At 57.2% G+C, this 25413-nt stretch overlaps 3 protein-coding genes across 3 annotated transcripts; 2 read left to right on the top strand and 1 right to left on the bottom strand.

The window, feature by feature from the left end:
• Positions 1-465: 465 nt before the first annotated feature.
• Positions 466-13964, top strand: VOLCADRAFT_94324 (uncharacterized protein; the record flags this gene model as incomplete). The annotated part of the gene is made up of 22 exons (XM_002953432.1): positions 466-654; positions 1496-1721; positions 2353-2534; positions 2805-2993; positions 3496-3515; positions 3843-3987; positions 4126-4176; positions 4773-4892; positions 5546-5671; positions 6012-6107; positions 6656-6803; positions 7220-7386; positions 7929-7994; positions 8405-8591; positions 8729-8858; positions 9883-10033; positions 10585-10641; positions 10886-10996; positions 11353-11613; positions 12186-12323; positions 13032-13125; positions 13729-13964. The coding sequence occupies 22 exons, from the start codon at positions 466-468 to the stop codon at positions 13962-13964; spliced, it is 3090 nt and encodes a 1029-aa protein (XP_002953478.1).
• A 1522-nt stretch (positions 13965-15486) lies between these two features.
• Positions 15487-20554, bottom strand: VOLCADRAFT_106001 (uncharacterized protein; the record flags this gene model as incomplete). Its single annotated transcript, XM_002953521.1, has 9 exons — positions 19899-20554; positions 19685-19723; positions 18567-18980; positions 18249-18471; positions 17900-18133; positions 17489-17495; positions 17136-17242; positions 16497-16672; positions 15487-15520 (listed from the first exon to the last, which is right to left on the bottom strand). Exons 1-9 carry the CDS (start codon positions 19973-19975, stop codon positions 15487-15489), a joined length of 1311 nt encoding a protein of 436 aa, XP_002953567.1. The 5' UTR covers positions 19976-20554.
• A 695-nt stretch (positions 20555-21249) lies between these two features.
• Positions 21250-24053, top strand: VOLCADRAFT_102136 (uncharacterized protein; the record flags this gene model as incomplete). The annotated part of the gene is made up of 8 exons (XM_002953433.1): positions 21250-21280; positions 21364-21437; positions 21530-21622; positions 22253-22418; positions 22897-22985; positions 23205-23334; positions 23443-23654; positions 23919-24053. The coding sequence occupies 8 exons, from the start codon at positions 21250-21252 to the stop codon at positions 24051-24053; spliced, it is 930 nt and encodes a 309-aa protein (XP_002953479.1).
• Positions 24054-25413: the final 1360 nt, after the last annotated feature.

The following is a 25413-nucleotide window of genomic DNA, read 5'->3' on the forward strand; positions in this document are numbered from 1 at the left end:
ACAGGGGCACGATGCTTACCTAGCTTCTGCCTTTTATGGGCGGCGGCCTGTCGGCGATGAAAATGCCGGGTAATGACCAACAGGGTTGTCTCGTGATAATTTGTTATTCGTTTTTATAGACAGGGAGATTCTCATGACCAGTAAGTCAATAGCACACTCGCTATAAATGACGGTTGGTGCGGTCGGTCGCATCACGCGCTTCATGGCACGGGGTAACCTCTTTGAGGCGCCTGTTTCACCCAGACGGCCCTAGGCCAAGACATGTATTTCATGTTTCCTTAACTCTTGACACGCATTTGATTATTCTTCAGTTGCGGCTTGACCCAGCTGCCCATGAGTACTCCTCTTGCGACTACACACCCCTTCCCGGAATTTGAACCATCGCTGATGCAGCGCCACTAAATCACCAAAACGTTAACGACGTCTGAATACTTCGCACCCACAGTTTTTCCCACCAAATTGAAAATGGCATCCTTGTGCTCACAGGCCATTAAGGCGGCCGAGGCAGCCCTGAAGCGCATGACGGTATCCCCAACCCTTCTCCCTGAGCTGCTGGCACGGGCCACCGGCAGTCCCTCGGCGGAAGTACGGCAACTGTCTGCCGTACTGCTTCGTAAGGCTGTCACGAAACACTGGACCAAGCTGTCTGATCCGGTGAGGCCATTGCTTATTGCTTATTGTTGCTGCTGCTGCTATTCCTGGTCGTGGTGGTGGTGGTGTGGGTGGTGGTGGTGGTGGTGTGGGGGGTGGTGGTGGGATTCCTTCCCTTCAAGGTCTGAACCTCCGCACAAATGAGAGAGGGAGAGAGAGAGATGTGGTTTCGGAGCGCTGCCTAGCCAGGATAAAAAAAGGAAAGCCCATGCAGCGGATCCCCTGTCTTCCCTCCCTCCACATGCCCTACCCTACCCTACTGTGCCGTACCCTGCCGTACCCTGCCGCACGTAGGATTGCAGGGGACCTTCGGATGATTTGCGTCCTAAAACCGTTATATGTTAAATATTGAACTTCAGATTAGGATTAGAACGAGGTAGGCAAGTTAAAGGTGAAACAAAGTCGGTTCGACCTGAAACTTTTTGAACGTGACACCTCCGTCACAGGTACTTCCAACGGTTTGGGACTTAGTCCCTAGCTTTCGCGAAATGAGGTGGTGGCTGCCAACCAAACTCATGTGACGGCCCAAGCTTGACACAGATTGCAGAACGATCACAAACCACACATTAATAAAAACGTGAAGCCAGCGCAACATGAAGCCCCGCCCTCGAATGGCAAAACCCTGGCCGGGTTTTCCTTGCTTTTCATCAGCTGCCATAACAGCTTTTCAAACTATAATAGGTCGAGCGTACGACATTAAGACGTTATAATCCGTCCTAAATGGTCGTTCTAAATCAATATATATAATTTTTATTAAAATTTTAGTTGGACCATGCAACCCTAGCCGTACGGTACCCAAACCCTCTTCCCCAACCCACGCACAAAAACACAAACACACACGCAGGACCGCGCCCACATGCAAACTGTCCTCTTGGACCGCCTGGTTTCGGAGCCCTATCACCCGGTTCGCCGTAGTCTTGGCCACCTGGTGGGTGTGGTGGCGCGCTACTCCGTCCCCCGGGGCGAGTGGCCCGGGCTGTTGGAGTTCCTAGGGCGGTGCAGCGGCAGTGGGGATGCCGGTCACAGAGAGGTGGCGCTCACATTGCTGGGGTCGCTGGCAGAGCATGTGGGTGAGTGCGCGAACGTGTGTTTTGAATAATTTTTTTTGTTTTAGCCATACGGTACGGGAACAAGGGCCGAAGTGGGGAACACGAGTGCGTCTTGGGGGGGGAGGGGGAGAGGGGTGTGTGTTTGTGTATGCGTGCCGGTGTGTGTGGGGTTTTGGCGGGTGGATGGCTGTGGGCTTTTGTGAGAGGGGGATTGGGGGGGAGAGGGCGGGAGGAGGAGGGGTGATGTGGGTTCGTGTGGGTTTGGCCTGGCAGGGGAGGGGAGGGGAATGGGCGGGAAGTTTTTATGATGACGGAAAAAGGTTTCGGAAGCAGCTGACCCCCGGATCCCTCCGCGGCTTAGGTGCTGGTTTAAGGGTGGGAGAAGGAGGGGTTGATGTGGGTGCATTGTTTTGTCCTGACTGGCAGGGGTTCGACGGAGGGGTCGCGGGTGAGGGAGTCAGGGCGAGTGGGTGAGGGTGCGGACTTCCTTTCCGGAGCTGTGGATACCGACATCCTTTCCCCCCTGCTCCCTCCTCCCCATTGTCTGTGTTTCGTCTTCCCCCTTCCCTCCCCCCCCTCCCAACCCCTCTCAACCTCCCCCCCCCTACCTCCTACCTCTCCATCCCCCCCAACCTCCTATCCCTCCCCCCAGCCGATCACCTGGCGGATCACGTCCCCAGTTTGATTCAGGTGGTGGGCTCCGGGCTGCGGGACGGGTCGTTGGAGGTCCGCCGGGCGGCAGTGCGGGTGATGGAGCCCCTGGCGGCCCTGGTGGCGGGGAGGGGCTCGGGGGACGTGGAGGCATTCCACGGACTGGTGGCGGCACTCATGGAGGTATGTATGTATGTATATGTATTTGAGGGTTGAAGTACGGGAGGAAGGCTGGTTTTCGGAGGGGTGTTTGGGACGTGGGGTGAGGTGCGGTTGGGTGGGGTGAGGTGCGGTTTCATAAACGGGCAACAAACATTCCACGATCGAGGTTTTCCCATCCGCAGGTTAACTTGGCACAGCTAACATCTCGTTCCGGCACATATATACCCCCCACCCCCTCATCCACTCCCCTTTCTCTGCCCCCCTCCCCTCCCCCATACACACATACACCAGGTCGCGAGTGCCGCCCACACCTCCCGCACCGACGACGAGACTCTGGTGCTGTGTCTCCAGCTGCTGGTGGAGCTGTGCGAGAGCTCTGCGCCCCTGCTCGGGAAGCACCTGGTGGTGGTGGTGGGGCTGGCCATGAGGGTGGGCACCGACTCCAGGGGGGAGCTGGCGACACGGGAGGCGGCACTGGAGGTGAGTGTAGGGGGGTTCGGGGGGAGGTGAGGGTGCTTATGTGTGTGTATGTGTATGTGTAAATGTGCGTGTGTATGTATGGGTGTGTATGTGTACGTGTACGTGGGCATGCGAAGGGGTAGGCGGGGTGGCTGGAAGTGGAGGAGGTGGAGGCGGGAGTGGGGTATTGACAGAGATTGACCCAGGGTGAGGTGGGGGGTGGGGGTGGTAGGCAGAGACGGGGGGAAGAGGGGGACTGTGTTTTCTCAGGGTGTTGTACACAGCTTGCACGACAACGAGAAACTGAAAAAACCGTCTCCCGCCGCGTTCTTGGCGGTGTCTTTGGCGGTGACTCACTGCGGGCATTGCCGCTGCCGATTGCCCTCCTGGGCCTTACGCTTATTCCAGATGATTGCCCTTCAAGGCATTTCTTTAGAAGCATTTTGAACATAAAGAACAATTTTTTAAATTGCACCCCGAACCCTCCTTCCCCCCCCCTCCCCACTGCAACCCCCGCGCGCAGGTCATTCATTGGGCTGCTCGGTGAGTGGTTGGGGTTGAGGGTGTGTGCGCATGTATGTGCGTCGGTTTGTGTATGTGCCGGTGCATGTGCGGGTTTCCTTGGGGGCTAGGGTTTTGCACATGACGAGGGGTGTGGTATCAGGGGTGTTGCGTCGTACATCGTACATCGTACACCAGCCCTTAAACCCCCTAAAGAATTAAAAAGCCGGCCGGTTTTTCCATTTTCCCCAACCCCCTTCCCCAACCCGGCAGATGCTAGTTGATGTTTTTGGTATTTTTAAAATTCACACGCGATATCTGTTTTCCTTCCCGCCTTTTTTCTTTGTGTCTTTCTTGTCTGCCGTACAGCTACAAGCCCAAGCAGTTTGGACGAAACAAGGATTTGGTTCGTCAGGTGGTCGGGGCCTTATGCCACATGGCCGCGGAGTCCCCTCCCGCGGATCTGGATCCCGACGACGAGGGAACTCTGCCCCCAGCGAAATTGGCCACGCAGGTGACTAAAGGGGTTGTACGGCATCAACATCAGTACCGGCATCATGGCGCCCGCCAACTAACCAACATATAAACCGACAACCACTCCCTATTTCTTTACCTGTTGTTTGTCTACCTAACCCGCCTCCATTTCCCTCAGGCGCTGGACGCCGTGGCCCTCTACCTGCCGGCTCAGAGCGTATTTCCCGGGGTGCGTGTGTGCAGGTGTATCTGTAGGTGTATCTGTAGGTGTATCTGTGATGGGGAGTTGGGAGTTGGGTTATGGGGGTGGAGGTGGGACGGCGGGGGGTTGTGCGTTTGTGTTGCTCCGAGACCTTCAGTCGCCTCTCCAGGACTCTGGACGCTCTCGTTAGGCAAGTCGTTGCTCGTCCACTCGGGGGGTTATACTCGCGCCGTGTGGTGCACCCCTACCTTTTCGGCACATACCTACTTGCCGTACACCGGCTGGCCGTACACTGGGGGATGGAGGGAAAAGGGGAAAGGACTTGTACCAGCGGTGGGCATGTATCTGCATGTATGGTTGCCTGGCTACGTCCCAACTTGACTACACAACAGCAATGTCGTTTGTTGCCGTACTGTTCAATATATATAGTGTGGCAATATCAACGACGTGGCAATATCAGCAATATCTGCCAACATGGCCATGTGATTAAGTTTTCTCTCGCACCAACCGACCAACCAACCAACCGAACAAACAAATAACATGATATGTTTTCGTGTCTTTGCGTGTTGCTACTGTGCGGATGTGTGCGTGTGTGTGTGTGTGTTTCGGTCGGCCGGCCGCAGGTGCTATCTTTTGCCCGCGAGGCGCTGTCCTCCCCCCAGGCCCCCCACCGGGAGGCCGCACTCACCTCCCTGGCTGTCGTATTCGAAGGATGTGCGGAGCCGCTCAGGAAGCGACTCAAGGTGGGCTGAGGAGGGAAAGGGGGAGGGGGGGAAGGGGTAGTTGAAGGGGGTTAGATTGCGGGGTTAGGTGGGAAGGTAGGGAAGTGGGGGGGGATACGGCATGAGGGAAGGTTGGTGTTTTCTGGTCAGTCATGAGCTGTGGGGGAGCACTTGTGTTGGTTCTGTTTGGTGTACAGGATTTATTATTGGAATGAGCATTTCCATTTTCAGCTAGGTTAAAAACCTTAGATAATTAACAAATATTAATAGGGCAAGTTGATAGGCAGAATCAAACATATGTAGAAAATTCGGAAGTAGAGATTGATTTGGTTAGCTCAGATACTTATCCTACCTTTATTCAGAAGTTCAATAACCTAACTAAAAAAATGTATGTCGACAACCCGTCTTGCACCTTTTGTGTGACGTGCGTCGTCATGCAAGATGATATTGATGTTGATGATGTTGATGATGATAATAATGATTCCCCGCCACCCCAAACATACATATAGACAGACAGACTGCACCACCGCCGTGTATCAGTGATGGCCTGGCTGTGCTCCTTGGCCACACTATTTTTCCAGCTTAGTTCATCAACTGGACTCACACAAACACAACACGGCTACTCACGAAAGCACGTCTCCCCTCACCTCCCCCCCCTTCAACAACAACAACAGGACGTGATGCCGCTGCTGCTCACGGGTCTGCGGGACAGTGACCCACGGGTCCGTGGTGCCGCGGCTTTCTCCATGGGCATGGCGGCGGAGTTCCTGCAGCCCGACGTGGTCGAGTACTACAAGGAGGTACGACATCGCGCGGGACTGTCTGAAACCCTTGAAGTCTCTCATGGAAATGAAGTAATTCATTTCCTTGGCTAGCCCCTTTGTTTTGCTTTTGCGTTAATGTATGGGTGCCCACAATCCTGTCAATCCTGTCAATCATCAATACTGATTAATACTGATGATGCCCTCTTACAATCCTGGTGCTCCATCTGCTGCTGATGTTGGATTGCAATGCCATGTTTTCGAGGTGTGCTTGCTATAACCCTAACTTGCCCCTGCACCCTACCCAACCACCTCTCTTCCCTTGTACGCTTCTCCCCTCCCCCCCGTCCCCCTCCTTGCCCCCTTTGTGCGCCCGCAGGTCCTCCCGCTGCTGTTCCCCCTTATGGTGGAGGGCAATGCGGATGTGTGTGAGAGGACGTGTTACGCTCTGGACACTTTTTGTGAGGCGCTGGAGGTATGTGCGTGTATGTAGTATGTGAGATGTGTGAAACAGGGGGGTGTATCTTCGCCCGTCGCAGCTACCCTGCGAAACCCTGCCTTCCCCGGTATTTCGGGGCACCCTCATCCAGTCACCCTAGTCAACTTCTCAGTGGATCGCTCAGGCTCCGCACCCACCACCAGCATCCAACGGAATCTGCCGGGTCGACAGCGGCCCAACTCCGTTCCTGGTCGGCTCGCAGGTTTACTTTATCCCAGGTCACCACCGTCCATCAACTAGGGGCGCAATGCCTTCCACCATCGGAAGGACTTTTGACCCTAATGGGAATCGATCCCGGGATCTCCGGGGGGCAATGGTCGCGCCTTACCAGTAGTGCCAAACCCTAGTGCCAAACCCTAGTATGTATGTATATATGAGTGTATTTTTGCGTGTGTGCGCTTGCAGCTCCCAAGCGTACGGCGTTATGCTCTGGTTGCGGTTTCGGAGCCCAAGAGCCTTTCTTTGATACCCCCCTCCCGCCTTTCCCGGCACCAACCAACTCTTGTGTTTATCCGTACAAGCAGGGTCCGGAGATCGTGCCGTACTTGGAGCAGTTGGTCTCGGGGCTGTGTACCGTGCTCGGTGTCACAGGACCTGCCGTACAGGAGTTGGCGCTGTCAGCACTGGCCTCGGTGGTTTCGGCGGCTGGCAAGGAGTTCGAGCCGTACCTTGGTGAGACGTGTGACACGTGTGTGTAGTACGTATACGTGTGTGTGTATGCGTGCGTGTTTATGCGCGCGCGCGCGCGTGTGTGTGTGTGTTTTATGGGGGAAAGTAGAGGGTAAAAAGTCCCCCAATCCCCCTCTCCCTTTCCCCCCTTTCTTCCACGCGGCCATGTCTCGTGATGCAATACACGTTGTACATGCCCCCGTCCGATCACCCAACCCAGGAGCAGTTGCATGGTGTCGTGTGGCTAGAAACTGCTATGTTATCTGTTGTTGACATAACAAATCTTATATTGCCGCCTCCCTCCGCCCTCCCTCCCCCCCTTCCTTCTCCTTTCCTTTGCAGCAGCTTCACTCGCTCGTGATTTGTCTTTTCCCCCTTCCCTCCCTCCCCCCTTCCCTCCCTCCCCCTCTTCCGGGCAGGTCCCCTACTGCCCGTGCTGCACCACTTCTTGTCCGCTACATCCCCTGGACTGCTGGCGTGTCGGTGCCGCGCCACCGAGACAGCGGGCTTGCTGTTCGAGGGGGTGGGAGGGGGGTGTACGGCTCTGCGCGCCTTAGCGCCGGCACTCGTGGAGTTTGGACTACAGGTGTGGCCGGGGGTGGGGGGAGGTCCGTGTGATTTTGTGTGTATGTATGTGCGTGTACGTGTGTGTATGTGTATTGGAGGGGGGTTATGTCCAAGAAGTAGAGAGTCAGAAAGGGGAAGGTGGGGAATATGCTGGGGGCAGACACGTCCCCGTCCAGCCCCCTGCAACCCTCAATCCACGTGGGACTTCTCAGGGTTTTTAGGGTTTTGGGGATTTCCACCCCCACCCCCCGGGCCCGCCGGTTACCCCCCAATTGCCATTCCATCTCACGTCGTCATTACTCGCACCCCTCGAAAAGCTTTTGCCTGTGTGGGTTTGAAAAAGGTTTTCCGTCGGTTGCCGTTTTGTTACCTCCGACAGTGCACGTCATCAATTGCGATAACATTAACAAAAATGGTGGGACGAGCCGCCAACAGTGTAACAATCCCCATCAGAACAAAAAGAATATAAACTCGCGTGAATACGGTTTTGTCTGGGGTTTGCGGATATTCCTTTCCCCTGACCTTACCTCCCCCCCCCCGGGGTCCCCCCCTGGAGCTTAGGGTTTTAAATTGGACAGCTCGGAGCTTCGGGAGTACGGACACGGCATGTTTGCGTGCATTGCCAAGGTGCGTGTGTGTATGTGTGTGTATGTGCGTATGTGTGTATGTATGTGTTTGAGAGGAGGGTTAGGTGAATGCGGGGGGAGTGCGGCCTGGATTTGTAAAGGGGGAAGATGTTTGTTGGACAAGGAGGAACGGAAAGATTTGGGTTTTTCCAGGTTAACTAGGGGGAAGGGGAGGGAGAGGGAGAGGGAGAGGGAGAGGGAGAGGGAGAGGGAGAGGGAGAGGGAGAGGGAGAGGGTAATGAGCGTCTAGAGATTTTACTTTATGAGGACAGCTTGCGGATGTCCCCACCGGATGAATATCCCCTAACCCTCCCGAGTATTGCCCCTGCCCGTGCGTGTCGGTGTCTATGTGTGTTGTGTATGTTGTGTACGGCACGGCAACGCTGGTCCCGCCGTACCCTCTGCGGCCAGGCGCTAGGCGCGGACTTTGTGCCGTACCTGCAGTACACCGTACCGCTGGCGCTGGAGTCCATTGCTCAGAACGACGGCATGTGGGACGATGATGATGATGATGATGATGAGGGGGAGAGTGAGGAGGAGGAAGAGGGGGAGGACGAGGGTGCCAGGAAGAGGGCGCAGCAATTTAGCATTAGAACGGGTAAGTTCACGGCCCCCATGCCCCCTCGTGTGTATGTATGTATGTCCGTCCGTCCGTCTAACTGTCTGTGTTAGGGTTTTAGGGCGGCCCGTTTACTTGCTGCGCTCGCCGTCCGGTGTTTGCCGATTGTCGTACAGGTGTGTTGGACGAGAAGTGCGCCGCCACAGCGGCTCTAGGGTTGTACGCCCAGGCCGCTCCCGCCGCCTTCATGCCGTACATGGAGCAGGCGTTGACGGCGCTGACTAAGTCACCGGGGGGAATGTGCCGGTGGGTGAAAGGGTCTGGTTTGATTTTGTTTTTGGGGGGAAAGGGGGCCCGGGGATCACATGATGATGCAAGAGACTCAAAAATGATGAACTGCCTCAAACTACTTCTTAAGTATTCGAAACTGCCCCGCCCCTAGGTAGTGAGTCCTAAGCTCCAAGATGGGGTCATATCGACCCGTGGTTCCGGATGCGGTGGAGCCCCATCATCATCATCATCACTATGCTACCGACATTTTGTCTGGTGTAGTGTTTATCCGGTCTTGTACGATTGTGTATCCTTGACATCCTTGACATCGAGCTGTACATACTGTATGTATATCTCTTATCTATCTATCTATCTATCTATAGATAGGTAGATAGATGTTTTTTTATAAGTTTAAGTGTATATATATAATACATATATATACATATATATATGTATACATATATATGTATATATATACATATATATACATACATATACATGTATATGTACATATATATACATATATATACATATATATATACATATATATATACTGGAGGTATTGAAAGGACATGCTAGTGGTCGTCAAGGTCAGGTCTGGCTTTGTCACTTTGTACCTTACACTCGAGAAGTGAATAAGATATGGACCCGGAAGCTCAACTTCTGAGGCAACGTAGCAGTTAAGCAGCGGTTTGGAAGGCGGGGGGGAGGGGGGGAAGGAAAGAGGGCTGGTTGACGAGAGGTCAAGGTGTTGCGGTTTTGTTGTTGCGATGTAAATTGGGGTAACCTCCCCCCCCTTCTAACCCTCTCTCTCTCTCTTCCCCTCCCCCGTCACCTTTGCCGCTACGTGTCGGGGGAATAGCTTTTTGTTGTACAGTAGGTGGGTGCATGCCAGAGCAGGACAGCGGGGGGAGAAGCAGGAGAAGCTATTCGAGGAGATAGCATCTTTGGGCTTGCACGCGCTGCTTCAGATTGTACGGATGTGTACGACCATGTACGGCCTTTTGGTTTATGACATGTGCTCTCTGCTCTCGTTGTCTCTCCCCACCCCCACGGAAAGGTACTTCCACGAGGAAGTGCGGGTGCAGGCGGCGGAGGCGCTGCCTCGCCTCGTACTGGCAGTGTACGGCACATGTCCGCCGCCAGCTGGAGCAACTGGCGCCGCCGCCATTACTCCGCAAGTACGGCACGTGCTCGACGTGGCACTCCAGGTACGCGGCTGCAAATACACACACATACACACACACGCATCCGTATCCCTTCTCCCCAACTCCTCTCCTCACTCCCCCCCTTTTCCCCCTCCTTCGCCACTCGGCTGCTTCCTGACTTCGCGTGTGTGTATTTCCCCCCTTCCCCCCCTTACGTCTGGCGTACATCAGTCTATATCCTCCTTGGCATCAGCTTCACTCGTTCACGTGGTGGTTCGTCTCCCCACTTTCATCTCCTTGATAATAAGCCGTATTACTCTGCCGGCTAGGGGCTGTAGGCTTGAGGTCTTTTCCTCTGTGGAGTCCGGAGCTGCTTTTTTCTTTGTACCCCCACACCCCTGGCGCCCGGACATGCTCACCCCTAGCTGCTCGGGCACATCATTCCTTTCTTCGCCATGGAGAAGTCGGCAGCTGGTGCTTTTCGACTCGTGCATCTTTGCATCTTGTACGCGATCATCGACCCTCGTGCAATTCCTCGAATTCACCAACTGCCACTATCGTCGTTTTCGTGTAGAGGTAGTATTTGTTTTCCTTACCGCCCTCCCCAACCGCAGGAGTTGACTCGCGCGCTGAACGACTCCGACCCAGGGGTCACAACGGCGGCGCTGCAGGTACGATCTGTACGTCAGTACGGTGTTTCGTACAAGGATTGAATAATAGACGGAATCTCCCCTTCCCCCCTCCTCCCCCCCTTCTGATCAGTTCTGCTTCTTGTACACCCTTTCCTCGGCAGCAGCTTCACTCGTTCGTGGTTCGTCTTTCCCCCCGCGTCCACTTCCCTCTTCCCCCCTTTCCTCCACTCCCCTCTTCCCCCCTTCCTCCACCCCCCTCCACCCCTCGTCCACCCCCCTCCAGGCCCTGACGGTGTTGGTGAAGCAGCTGGGCGTGCAGGCTCTAGGGGGGGAGGTGATGCAGCAGCTGGCGGAGGCTGTCACCTCGGTCTTGAAGGGGGAGGCGCCGTGCCAGGTGCGCGTGTATGTGTGTATGTATGCATGGACGGATGGACGGATGGATATGATGGATACCTCTATATCTGTGTGTGTGTGTGTGTGTCGTGACGAAGTGAGCCGTGAGAGGGAAGTGTTGGGAGATGTTACGTGGGCGAAACTGTGCAGTAACTGTGTAGAGATGGTTCCGGCAATGGATATCGCTGTGGCCGAGGGAGTGTCGTTTGTGGCCGTGTGAATGTGATGTGAGTGAGCGTGTGAGTAATATGAGTAATAACTCTTCGCATCAGCCCCCGGTGCCTGGGTGTGCTTGCGACTGTGCGACTCTGTGCGACTCTGTATCGCCAACATGGCCTCAACCCCCCCCCTCTTTAGGCTGTTTTTGACGAAGAGGACGACGATGGCGACGACGGCGACGATGAGGCCGGCGGCGGCGGTGACGAGGAGGAGGAGCTCCTGGCGGCGGCGACGGAGCTGCTGCCGGTGCTGGCGGCGGCGGCGGGGCCTGACGCCTATGTCCCCGTGTTCCGGTCCTCCCACCTGCCGGCGCTCCTCCACCGGCTGAGGGCCCGGCAGCCTGCGGACCTTCGCAGTGTCGCGGTGGGGGGGCTGGCGGAGGTGGCGGAGGTGCTCAAGGTGCGTCTGTATGTGTGGCTGTGCCTGTGTGTGCCTGTGTGTATGTGTGCGCGTCCGTGTGTGTTACACGTTGAGTTGCGTTACACTCCGGAGGTGTGAGCGGGGTGAGGAGCTGGACGCAGAGGAGAGGGCCCCCTGGATGAGCTGAGGGGGGTACGGGGGGCCACGGGGGGGAGAACGGGGGGGGAGAAACGGCCGTGCCATATCGGGGGGGAGAAGGGGAGCGTCACGATTCGCGAGTGGACGGCCAGCACTGCATATATGTAGGGTGGGGGCTGAGGGTAAATATGTATGCGGGTCGAGGTTACGTTGGAGGGAAATTCTGAAGTTGGGTTTGTGATGGATTCTGCGCATCGCAATTACAAAATGGAATGGAAAAGATTTTCAGCTTGCTGCTAAGTAACCACGTGAACCTCTAAAGCCCATTCGCGGCGGGCCTCACCACGCACACATACACATACACACATACACACGCGCACACACGCACGCACACACACATGCACACACATATATACATACATACACACGCGCCCCCCTTCGCTCCGCAGTCCCACCTGACCCCGCACCTGGAGGAGCTGATTCCGCCGCTGTTGAGAGAGCTGCGTTGCTCCGAGCCCATCAACCGACAAAACGCCGCGTTCTGTGTGGGCGTGTTGGCGGAGGGGTGCGGGGGGCCGGCAATGGCGCCGCATTACCCCAAGCTGCTGCAGGTGCGCATGTATGTGTGTATGTGTGTGTGATGAGGGGTGAAGGGGACGGTGAGAAGGTTGATAACACGGGGCGATGGGGGGATGGGGTAAAAGGGGATCATTAAGGTGCTGTGAGGCCGGTGCTGCTCCCGTGTTGAGTCCAGTTGGGGCCGCCATTGGGGCCGTCAGCTCAACTCAGCGATCGCAAACCCGAGCTGGACTTACCCGTAGTAGTCCAACGGGGCAGGGGTCACCGATTTCAAATATTTGGACCAACTCCTCATTCCCTCCTCCCCCCAGGGACGTCCCAGCACACACACATCTGAATGAAAGTCATGCACACACTGGTTCCCCGTGGGAGAAACTCGCTATTCCCCTAAAACCCCAATTTGGGCGATTTGGGCGTGGTGGCAGCTCTTCTTTACCCTGAACAAGACAATTCGTGACACAATGTCGTAATTCGCCTCCTCACTTTCCCCCCTCTCACACCCTCCCCAATGTATGTATGTATGTATGTATGTATGTATGTATGTATGTATGTATGTATGTATGTATGTATGTATGTATGTATGTATGTATGTATGTATGTATGTATGTACGCGCATGCAGGCTCTCCACCCGCTGTTCGCCGCCACCGAGAACGACGGCGTGCGGGACAATGCCCTGGGCTGTGTGGGTCGCATGATGTCGGCTGACGGGGGTGCCGGTGCCGCCCTGCTGCCCCTGGAGGCGGTGTTGCCCGTGTTCCTGGGAGCGCTCCCGCTGCGGGAGGACCTCAAGGAGGCGGGAGCTGTGTTTGGGGCGCTGTGCGGCCTCCTTACAGGTAGGGGAGGTAGGGTGTGTGGGGGGGGTGGGGGGTGAGGGGGGGAGAGATGCCCGGAGAGGAGCTGGCGTGATTGGTTAACACAGGAAATAATGGGGGTTGAGCAAGGAGTGTTTGGAGCCGGCAGCGCATCGGAATGGCCCCTGCTACCCGCAGCTATAGCCCTCGCCATCCCGACCCGTTCCTGTGTTCATCCTTTTGCCGTGTTTCTATCGTCAACCCTAAGACCTTTGTGGGATACATTCGTAGCTTAGGGCTGTTGGATGGCAGACGAGGAACGGAATGGAGTGGGGTGGAGGGGGGGAAAGGAGAGGGAAGGGGGAACGGGGCAAAGCAGGGGGCTTAGGAGGCTCCGTGTTGTGATGTAGCTGTGTGCGTCGGGGCCTGGGGGGCACCGCGTGCGGTGGTCTTTCTAAAAGCTGTCGTCACCCTCTCCCCACTGCCCCCTCATCAGCCCACTCACCACACCTCGTGCGCCCCGTGCCTCCATCTTGTTCCCCCTCCCCCCTCCTCCCCCCTCCCCCCTCCCCCCTCCCCCCTCCTCCCCCCTCCCCCCTCCCCCCTCCCCCCTCCTCCCCCCTCCCCCCTCCCCACCGCCTTCAGGTGATCAGGCTCAGCGTGTGGCGGGTTTGGTGCCCCAGGTGGTGGCGGCATTCGGTGCAGCGGCGGTGCAGCAGCCGCCCCTACCCCAGGAGGTCGTGGTGCAGGTAGCGAGGACGCTGGCGGCGCTGACGCAGCAGTTCCCCGGACCCATGGGTCCGTTGGTGGCGGCGCTGCCGGCGGAGCAGCGGGCGGCGCTGGAGGCGGCTGCGGCGCTGCCGGCGGCTGCTGGGCTGTGAAGCTAGTCGGGGTGGATGTCGTGTTGGCCGTGTGGAATGGAGGGGTTGGGGGTCGCGTGGAAGAGGGTAGACATGCAGCATGTAGTGGTTGGGGGGGAAGTTAACGCGGCGAGGTGAGGGCGCTCTGGGGCAGTGATGATGATGATGATGATGATGATGATGATCGACTGGAGGTGATGCGAGAACGTACTGTGATGATGATGCGGATTACACTGCGGATTAGAACAAAAAATGTTTTATTGTTGCTGAGTTGATTTCAGTGCGCGTAGCGGTGCGGCGCAGGCTTATTAGCTGTGTGCGTGTGTGTTGTATTGGAAGTTAATCTTTGTTGGGATTAAGGTGAGGGACCTAGCGTGGTGTAGTACTGGCGTTGCATTTGCTACGTTTGGAGGTTATGAGTGTCTGTAGTGGTAGTGATGGTCGTGGTAGTGGCTTGGTGTTGCATAATTGACATGCAGCAGCAGCAGCAGCGGCCGTGCGGTGAGAGCCAAAGGAAGAAAGGTAGTCACAACATGAACGAGCAGGCTTTGCTTCGGGGGCAGGACAGGGAGAGGGTTTTTTGTCGGGAAGGCGGCGTGGGTGCACACACTGCATGCCAGGCATACGTATTACAAAATGCATGTCTATGTGTGTATGTATGTATGTATGTACAAGTGTATGTATGTCGTGTTGCACGTGAGTAGAAGAGGGCAGACATGCAGCAGGGCGGGGCTTCATCCGATTTCCGGGGGAATAAGCTCTGCTGTGGAAGCGAGCGGCCCCGGTAAGAGGACCTGGATGTTGGAGTGCAAAGCCGTGCTGGGGACTGAAGTACTTGGGAGTCGGACATGTATACATACACACTACACACGTACGGACACGCGACGCGTGCACAGCGGAAAAACATACAGACAGCCGGGATGTGCGCGAGTTACTGTGAGAAAGCTAGTCCAAATTGGCAGTAAGGTGAGTTAGAACATTGCGGTGATGTCTTTTGTTCGCGGGCAGTGTATAGAAGTCGCGCGTGGACCACGAGCTTTTCGGGACTTCTGAGCAGGTTGAGCAGGAGGCGTGAAGGGAATTGACTTGTTTGGGGCTTGTTGTGCGGATTAATGCAATTTTTATTTTTTATCTGATTCTCTTAAGCTAACAACGAATAACCGTCACAGCCGTACGCGTAGGGAATGTTTGACGATTGTGTGACAGCGTGAGTAACCGCTGTACCAGCTGCAGGTTATTTCCTTATATAGCTTTGGAGGAAAAACTTACTAGCAAAAAGCCGCAGCGGAGTAAGAGGACTTAGCGGCAAGTTTTGAGCATTACCTACATTACCAGCGCCATCCCGGCAGCGCCACACGCCCACCTATCCCGGACAGCAGAGAAATGTCTATGTTCTGTGTTTGCGCGCGAGAGCGACCTTGTGTGCTGCGTTTCTCCGCCTTGCCACTCCACCACAGGGACGTCTCCCGGGGACTGACGTGGCCCCCTCCCCGTTTTCCCTTCTCCGAAATTCACGGACCGAGAAAACCCTTTGGGTAACCCCTCAGGGTCCGCCATTGTGCGCATCATCTCTTCGTCTGCACGCACGCACGCACACATGCACACACGCACCGATAGCAGACGCCCGCACATCTCTCTTGCCTGGCTTCGGATGCATGGCCACCACGTAATGGACCTCGCATACAGCCAGAGTCTATCGCTGCGCATCAGCGAGGCATTCCGCCAAGATACCCCCTACATAGCTTCCGCAGTCTCTAAACAGCTACATCCTACAGGTGTGCGCAATCCGCATGCCCATGGAAGAAAACCTCTCTCATACGTTCCCATCACGTACGTATGGCGTCACGCTTTTCAGATGTGCGGTTGTGCACATGACAACCTCCATAGCCATCAGGGGAACCTACAACACTACTCTCCTCCTCCACCTCCTACCACCTGGAGAAGGGGCCCTTGCGCGCCAGCACGTCCTCCTAACTGTATCTCTGCCTGCCTGCCTGCCTGTCCGTCTATCCGTCTATCTGTCTGTCTGTGTAGCGCCATAATTGGCTCCCCGAGGCAGCATGCGGTACTACTTTCCTTAGAAGACAATAATCCTCTGCGGTAGTTAGAATCCCGATAACGTACAACAACATTATCCTAGTTGACGTTGACGTTTCCTCGTAACGAACGCACACAGCATAGAATGGTGCTCGACCTGGAATGAATCCCCCTTTATACGGTTTTTTTTCCAGTACGGATCTTTCCAGGCCGCAGTCCATACCCATGGACATGCCTTCCTTCCAGCTTACGCCAGACTTCTTCCAGCAGGTATGGCGGCGTGTAGCGCACCGGAATGGGCACCGCCATATGCCCCCTCGCTGGGCGCCACCACCTGCCCTCAAGAAACCCATATCGCTGCGAAAACGCACGTCGGCACGTTTTTTTCAGCGCACGGTAAGCAGCAGCAGCAGCAGCAGAAGCAGCTCGCTGGCACATCGTGGTAGTCTACAACTACCTTACTTCAGCAGCTATTTCATTACGCAAGCGAGGGCTCTAATGGTGGCGCGCACTGACCGCGCCTGGCGCTGCAGCTCCTGGTGCTGCGTCTTCTGTTGCGATGACCCAGGGGTCGGTTCCTCCGTCTTGCCTGCTCCTGCCTGCTGGTCCGCAGGGTCCATCTGTGGGCCCCCCCCACTCAGGCGATCCAAAGCCGCCAGCAGCGCAGCGCAGTTCAGCACCTGGTCCAGCCCCTAGTCGCATGTACATGTACGGCAAATTAAAGCGGCAATAGCACGGCAACAATAACATTAGCGACTGTAATAACACAGCGGGTGCAGGGGTAACGAGAAACAGTCCGGGAAGAGAGTGTTTTGTTTGAATTGTGGATTAGAGCATCAGACCCTCTCGGCGCCGCTAACCCCGGTGCATTTCCGCAAAATCAGCTCCTTGAGCAGTCAGACAGTTAAATCAAAATGGTTGCGAGTGAGAGGCCGTGCGCGAGTTCTGGGCCATGGCATGGGCGTAGAACCAGTTGCACAATGGCCGTGTTTACTAAGGGCTAACGGCATACCGCCGCCCCATGCAACGGATATGTAAGGATAAGAGGAGATTCATTGCGGCGGCGGCAGCGGCGGCCTCTGTGAGCAACCTACCCACCTACCCATGAGAGCAGCAAGTCCCCCTCGAACACCGTCGGCAACCACCCTGACTGACCGTGTACGACCCGAAGAGGTCTAGACCCAGGCGAGTGCGAGTGAACCCCATCTCCCCAGCCCAGCCCAGCCCAGCGCAGCCCTCACCTTCCGTGTGAATATCAGCTCCTGTTGCGTTACGAAGTGCGGGGTGCGCAGAGCCCGTGTGTGTGTGTGTGGCGTTTGTGTGTCAGGAGGCGTTCGCCGGGGCGTCGCGCAATTAGTCACATACATACATACATACATACGTGCGGGGTGGGGTTGGGGGGGAAGTGGAAATGTTGCGGAGAGTGGTGTTGGGTAGTTCGTTAAGCAGGTCATTACATTTGAAGCGTCAGAAGGGAGGGAAATGGATATACATACGTACATACTTACCCGCCAGCTAGCAGGGCAGGGCAGGGCAGGGAGTAATGGACGAGCGAGCCCCACCAAGGGCGCCATGCTGCCGGCCTGTGGACGCCCCCTCCACTTCCCGAAAGATACCAGACACGCACGTCAAGACAAATCTCCAAGTAGCGGTGCTTAAAGCCTAGCAGGAGAAAGGACTGCTACTGCCACGCCGCGCGTTGCATCGCGTCATGTAACCTGAGCCTCTGGTAGCGAACCGCTAAGGACCTTCCTCACTCCGGGAACGACCCCTTTACTCCTTCCTCTTCCTCCTCCTCCTCCTGAACCCCCCTCCCTCGACAAGTACCTTCGCCGTGCATCACCCTACAACCCCCACCCCCACCCCACGCCTCCTGCTCCACTAAGCTGCCTTTTGTTTATATCCGATACACCGCGCACCTGCACCAACTGCAGCGCCGGCGCCCGCACCGCTGCCGCGGCGTGCCCCAGCGCTGCCGCCAGCGCCAGCGCCACGCCGCGCAGGCCCACCAGCCGGCTTCTCGCGTCAGTGCTGACCCGTGCCATGGTGACCAGCAGGCCTAGCCCCGAAACCAGCAGCTGCTGCTCCAGGGTCGAGTTTGCGGCCGCCCGCAGCTGCCCCACCAGCACCGAAACCAGCCCGGCGGACAGCAGCTGAGGAACCACCTGGATCCACCGGAGGTTAAGGATAGGTACGGTCTTTAAGACGGTCAGGCGGGCCCTCTGCCGTACATTGGCCCGTACACATAGCCCATCCTCCGTACCACACCTTGTAAATCTCACACAGCCATGTCCGATACTCAAGAGCCGTATTATTTATTACCTCGGCGGACAGGGTCAAGTACGACAAAGTGTTGTACGCCACCAGGCTCTGCGGCGCGCCCTCCGAAACCATCCCAACGAGCGCAGCCGGCAGCCCAGGTTCCGCAGAGGAGGTTGCCGCCGCCAGCGCTATCGCGCCCTCATAGCCGCCCTTGGCTCTCATGAAGCACCTGCGTGACGGCGGTGGGTGACAGACACTTGAGAGTCATGACCCGCTAGTCTTCCCCGCCCCCTCCCCATTGGGGGTTGCATGAATACCACTCACCCGTTAAGCAGGTGAAACGCCATCGCCGCCTTGACAGCATCGCCGCCCGCCGCCGCCGCCGCCCCTGCCCGCGCGTAATGTACGACCTGCTGCTCCCCGGGAAGTCCGCTCACGTCGCCGCCGCCGCCGCCACCGCCGCGGCCGCTGACAGCACTGGCGGTTGCGGCGCGGCCACGCCCACCAGCCGAAGCAGGACCAGGGCCGGCGGACGAAGCGGCAGCGATTGCACCGCCGCCGCCGCCGCCGCCGCGGTCAACGCGGTCACTGGCGGCTGATCCACGGCGGGCGCAGCCACGCGCCTGTCGGGTACCGGCGATCTCATCACCCCCGCTGCTGACGCCAGCGCCGCTACCGCCAGCATGAACAGATGTAAAGTTTCCTGCCGCCGCCGCCGCCGCCGGCGCACTGCCGGACCTGTGCCCCAGCGACCGGACCAGGATCGGGTGAATTCACGCGGCAAGCAGAGCGCACACGTCACACGGCGCACAGAGCAGTGGTGGTGTTCGGTCCTCCTCGCCCCCCAGGGCCCGGTCTTTAGGATATGTGTGTGTGTATGTTGGGTGTGCGTGTTGGGGGACGGTGGCGACGGGGGCACCAGGAAGAAGACCAGAAGATCCGGAGGTCTACGGGTCCCCCGGGGAGAGACCTGTCTGTGGAGCTATGTCAGGATTGTACCAGAGTGCACCTCACACCACAGGAGCGGTAGCTACAACGCAGCGGCGCGAGGCGGTACGGTGCCCCGGGTTCACCCGCCATAGGGGGAGGTGGTACGGCGCTAAGGTCCCCCATCTCGGCACTGCACTGCTCGTATCTTGTGAAGGTGTTCCCGTCCTGCTGACCACCGGCTGTATATCGGCCTCTGCTGGACGGGGTCCTCCCGTTGCTGCAGCCTGCAGCCTTGATTGATTCGCTGCGCCAACTCACTCACTTACGAGGTTGACTCGCCTACTTGGCCACGGCCACAGTGCACGGCCTCAGTGCACTGTGCACATGTACACACCCTCCCTCTAACCACCCGACCGGTCGTATAAGGCCCAGGCTAACACGGCACGCATGCGCGCAGCTATACGCGCGCACGGAAGCGAAGCAATGCGACACGGCATGACTCTGCGGCTCACCGAGCGCGTACGGCAGCAAAGGCCGCCCCGGCCGGCGTGCTGTATAGTGATGATGAGGAAGAGGAGGATAAAGGCGGCGACGCTGACGATGTCGTCCTCGGCCGGGTGTTCAAGGCGACCGCGCCGGCTTCAGTCCCGATGCTGCCGCTGCCCGCGCTCTCCAGCCGCCGCTGCGCGCCCCGCATAGGTTCCGGAGCGGAGTCCCCCGGCTCACCAAGGGGCCAGATCGGGGGTTCCCTGTGTTGCCAATGCACGGATGCCGCGCCAGCCGGGTCTACAATCTTGGCGCATTCCGGCGGGAGCGGTGTCGCTGCAAGGGGGAATGTCTGGGTGGATATGGGGCCGGTTCGCAAGGTTGGGGCGGAGGCAGCTGCGGCTGGGCGAGGGGGTCGGCCATGCGCGGGGATCCCGCCGCCAGTGGGCGACGCCAAACGAGTGCTTGAGCAAATGTGCTGCTTGTGCTGCTGATTTGGGGATGACGGCGGTGGCGGAAGTGACTCGACGGCCCCATGGGGAGCGGATCCGCCGGCATGGTGCTGAACTACCGCCGCCGGAGATGCCCCTCGACCCGCATTTGGCGGGAAGGCAGTTCCATGGTCGCGGTGAGGGTGGGACAGCTTGATCTCCGTTTTTACCGCACCGAATAGTTAGGAAAGACTGTCATCCAAAAATATGGGCCCCAAGAGAGCTGAGCCAGCGATGATGTAGGCCGCGGACCTGGCCTGGCAAAGTGTGGACTAAGCGGCTTCCTATGTACAAGAACGTTTTACTTCCAAAGAAATAGGCTTCCAAAAAGATGGCAGCCAGTTCATAAAATCAGGGTTGTCGATACTTGAAACTCAAGGGACTCCTAAGCTACGCGATGGCGGGAGTTATGAGGATGTAAGGCGAGCAGTTATCAGCAAAGATTGAGTAAATATTAACAGGTGCCGGTAAGGCCGAAGAGGTTGGCACGGTTAGAGTGTAACCACCTCATAGCCGATCGCTGTACAAAGGCAATATGCTAGTATCATCTCCAGAATGCTACACGGCAAGGTGAAACGAAGGATCGAAGGCTGACAGAAGCTACCACTTTATTATCTGAGGTGATAGAAGGGGGATGGACAAGGACAACACGTGGATATGGAGAGACGGTGGCAAAGGGAGTGGGTGAGGCGGCTTGCCCGGTGTGCATCAATATTAATGACGCATGTGATGACAGAGGATATGGGATTGAACGGATGTGTTGTGGTGGTCCGGGCAACAAGGCAGGCCCAAAGCCCTTTCCTAGTATGTAGTACAGCGGTCATAACGGCACATTTCATGTCAGTTGTTTTTTGCTACATGCGATAAGATGAAACACCTGAGCCTACACCCATTCTAGCCACTGTCTTCCTGTAGACGCGCCAGGCTGTTACCGGTACTCATGGTGCAACGACAGGCCGGATGCAGTTCGATTAGTTCTCAACTGTTCCAATAAATGTCTATACAAGTCATGCGTCATATCGGAACTTCGCGGCGATAACCGTTTCTCCTTTCAACGTTACTCACCTACCCGAGGCAGTCACAGACCTGGACTTTGGCAAATGGCCGGCAAACTCTGTGTTTCTGTTATAGGTTAGTGAATACTCAGAGGTGAAAAACCTTGCGTTGTCGCTGGTCGCAACGGGACTTGATGATTGCGGTGAACACTTGCGCAGAAGCACGAAACTTACAAGCAGATGACTTTGCGGAGAAAAACTTTTACGTAAAGCTTCGTGTTGGGAGCAACGAGGTCTGTTCTATGCAGGATTGCTCAGCTGTGCGCGATGGTGTTCGGCCTGCCTTTCGTAGTCACTTCTAATTCCATAACACGGGCTAATGCAGGTAAAAACTGACGTCGTCAAAGGCTCACTTCAACCCAAGTTTCTGAAGGACTGCCGGCTTTCGGTTCCTTTGCCAGAAACGGACATCCTTCGGGTACGGCATCGTGTGCTTCCAGCATACAATCCTATCGCGATTCGCCACCGCCCAACCGCAATGAGTCCAAGATGCATCACACAACAGACACATAACACATGACTGACATCATAAAATATTATTGTGACGCACAGCTGAACCTTGCCGGCTCCTCCTACCTAAGGGGAAATGTTGTGCAGACGTTGGGCTCTCGCCAGCCCGGCCATGCCACAACTGACACCTCACTGCGCGCAGTTTCGCATCGCTGCTATGTTTCTCCTTAACGATGTATAAGTTACGGGAATAATGCATGACGCCTTTAATAACTGTTTTCCTGCAATGCGTGGGATAGGCGAGGGTCCTGAGGGATCCCAGGTACGAATGTGGGTCAGAGGAAAACGACACTCCCTTCGCCGGTCCATTTCGCCTACCCGCATCCCAACGACCGATTCCTCTGTGAGCAATATGAGTCCTGAAAGCACATGCTCATGGAAATGGCAAAGTTTACACCACCGCTCCTCGGCTGCAGTGACTACAATGCGGCATGTCCTACTTTACCGCGCTCCTCCTGTGGCTCCTTTTACCCTTAAAACCACCACCGTCCAAAAAAAAGCCCGTTCACCTCCGGCCCCCTCTCTCCGGGTGACCCAGATCGAGCTGCTCCAAGTGGGCCCCCGCGGCGACCTGGTGGTGGGCTCCGACGACCTGCGCATCCTGACCATCACCTCCAGAGGCACCATAGTACACTGGTTCCAGCTGAGGACCGCCGGCCGCGATGTCAGTGCGGAGCTGTGCCTGGTGCTCAGGTACCTCTCAGGTCGGTGGGTTGCTGTTGGGATGATTTGGTTCGAATCTGGGTTGTCGGCATGGGTCGATCTGGTCCTCAATCTGGGTCGTCGGCATGGGTCGATCTGGGTCGATTGAAGTAGGAGGGGACAATCCTTAGATTGGATTGCTTTGTGCATTTCTGCTGGGCGCCGGTGGCATGGGGGTTCCATGCATCACATGCGCGAGGGTGAGGACGGTGCGAGCATACACGCGTCGCGGGTGCAGCAGGCCAACAAACGAAGCGCGCGGCGATCCTGACACTAATCCCCCACACCTGCAAATTCTGTGCACTGTGAATGCCTGGATGGATTATCCGCGACGCCGTTATGAAGAAAAAGGAAAGAGAGCCTCTTGCTGGATATCCGCCTGAAGATGCCGTCGGTTTACCCGAAACGTATTTCTTACCCCGACTAACGCCCCTACCTCCCGCCTGCTGGCCCCGGCTTCTGTCGGTTTCGGATCCGCAGCCGGCGCGCACCGGCCCATGTCGCCCACGTACGCCATTGCGGCTCGCCAGGCCAAGGAGCGAGCGCTGGAGGGTCCCCCGGCGCCGCAGGTGTGGGGGTGGACCCAAGGCAGCGGCTCCAGGTTGCATGTAGAGCTGGTTCGAGGTAGAATAGGCGCCGCGGCTTGCCTGCACCTTGTTCCTCTCATTACGCAGAGGAACAAAGTTCAGGGTTACGGCACATGTGATTATCTGCTATGGCTTTTCTCTTCACCGTCTCTTTTTCCTCCGAAATTCGTATTCCCTATATTGCTGTTCCTGGCCCTTCAGACGCCTTCCACGTCCGCCTTCCGCGACCTCCCCAGCGCAGCCGCCCCTGGCGGCACCAGCACCAGTGGCAGACTAACCGCCGCCTCCTCGCCCGCAGATCAGCAGGGCTCCTCCGCCACCGCAGCCGCCGGTGCCGCCGGCAACACCGCGACCAATGGCAGCGGCAGCGGGCACTTGTACGCCAACGGCAGCCCTATGGGGTCCCCCGGCGCGGCAGCATCGGTTTCTGGGCATGCAGCCGGCACGCGGGGCCCTATGGCCGCCGGGCCAGGCATGGCGCGGGGGCCGCCACGGCAGCAGGTCTCGTCCACGGGCTCGCGGCGACCTGGGAGGCCTAGCGACGGCAGCCGTAGCGGTCCGACGCAGGTGCCGCTGCCGCTGGCAGTGTTGGGTGGCATGGTGGTTGGCGCGCTGGTGTACCTGTGGAAGAAGCGGCCTGTATATTACGAGGTAGGGGAGGAGGAGGAGGACTGGGTAGGATGGGCGGCAGCTGGGACGCATACTACTGGGTGCTGCAACCGGGCGGCTTACCAGCTGTCGGGCAGGATACGTGGTGGTGTGGGTCAAAGACGGGACGGTGAGCGTATTTATAGCCGGAGGAGCGCATCCGGCGATCCTGCTACTGTGGTCTTAAACAACGCTAAGAACAGGGCTCTTTATGAAACAGGTCGTCAGTGTAATCTTTGATTCCTTGTTTCCCGTGTGTGTGTGCAGGTCCAGGAGGATGACACGCTGTGTCACATCGCGTCCTGCTTCAAAAAGCGTGTGGAGGATGTGTATCAGAAAAACAAGGCGCTGCTTAAGAACCCAAGCAGGCTGTATCCTGGCGACCGCCTGAGGATTCGATAAGCCCTCCCCAGCTGCCGTGCCGCCGCCAGGATAATGTACGGTGCCCTTGTAATGGGCGCGCGTGTACGCGTGAGGGACGACAACCGACGTGCGTCGCCGTACGCGCGAGAGGCATGTCGCAGTGCGACGTGGCGCGAATGCTTGTACGTGTGCGTGTTTCGGCTGTGTGCGGGCTGTCCACGGCACTTTGCGGTAGATGGGCGAGGAGAGGAGTTTGTCCTGGGCGAGGTCGAAATGCTGGGGTGCATGATTTGGCCTGGGAACACGGTCTCTGCCTGCAGGCGGATCACCCCTGGACGACCTCTCCAGTTTGGCTCTTCTGCGTTGTCTGTCTCGGTGCAGCGGGAGGTGCTTGCTTACCTGTTTGGGCAGAGGGAGGTGTGGGTCGCCAACCCGGCCCCCAGGCTGCTTCATCCCCCGTGCATTACGCTGAGTGAACAAACATTCTCCATGCCACATTGTGCTTGTAAAACATGCACAGTTTTGTGGAGGGACGTTGGGCAGGATGGAGACGCCGGGTTGAGTGGAGGGCCGTGAGTCAGGGTCCGCCTGTGTTTTGCCGGTGGCTGGTTCAGAAGCTTCCTGTGGTATTTCCTTCGAAGGACTTCCCGGTAAGGGTGCCTGGTGGGTGGCTTCCCACGGATGGCTGAACTTGAGGAGCTGATGAGCGGCGCGCTGCCCAGCTGGAAAGGAGAGGGCTTTTTCGGTCGGTCAAGCGAGAGCGACACGAGCAGCGAGGCGCGTGAGCGGCCAGTGATGCCCGTAACGTATGTCTGATGGACGTTATTTTGAGCATTGTGCGCGTATGTCCGTTGACTCCATGTCTGGCTTTGGGAAGGGTTTACGCGCTGTGCTGCGTGCAGCCAGGGATACATGGCTTGGCTGGTAATATCTGGGAACGCATCTCGATGACTTCGCCATGCGGCAAGAGAAGGCCCGGTGAAACAGTCTAGGGGCAAGGTGGGAAACGGCGGCGACCCGAAGGTTGGCCGCTACATGGCTACGGTGTGGGTGACCTGAAGCCGTGTTGGGACTTGTGCGTGTGACGGGACATGTGCGAAATTTTGAGTTGTGTGGCGAGCTGTGGTACGGGTAAATGAAGTTTTCATGGTGCTCTGCCTATAATGGTTTTCAGTGTGACCCCTTTAAGTTGACGAACTTTCTTGGACCCCTCGAGTGACCTCGGTGAAGCACCTGACGGGCAGCAGTTTTGTAGTATGGCTGGCGGCCGCTGTGTGTGGGGCTCCATGTATGCCCACTTGGAGGTGTCCCCAGATAGATAATCTGGTTCCGGCCCCGGCAGACTCGATTCGGCAGGCCATGGTGGCCTTTGCCTCCCTTGCTTCGTGCTGTACATGAC

The sequence above is a fragment of the Volvox carteri genome, assembly GCF_000143455.1.
Source record: "Volvox carteri f. nagariensis unplaced genomic scaffold VOLCAscaffold_36, whole genome shotgun sequence".
Lineage (NCBI taxonomy): Eukaryota > Viridiplantae > Chlorophyta > Chlorophyceae > Chlamydomonadales > Volvocaceae > Volvox > Volvox carteri.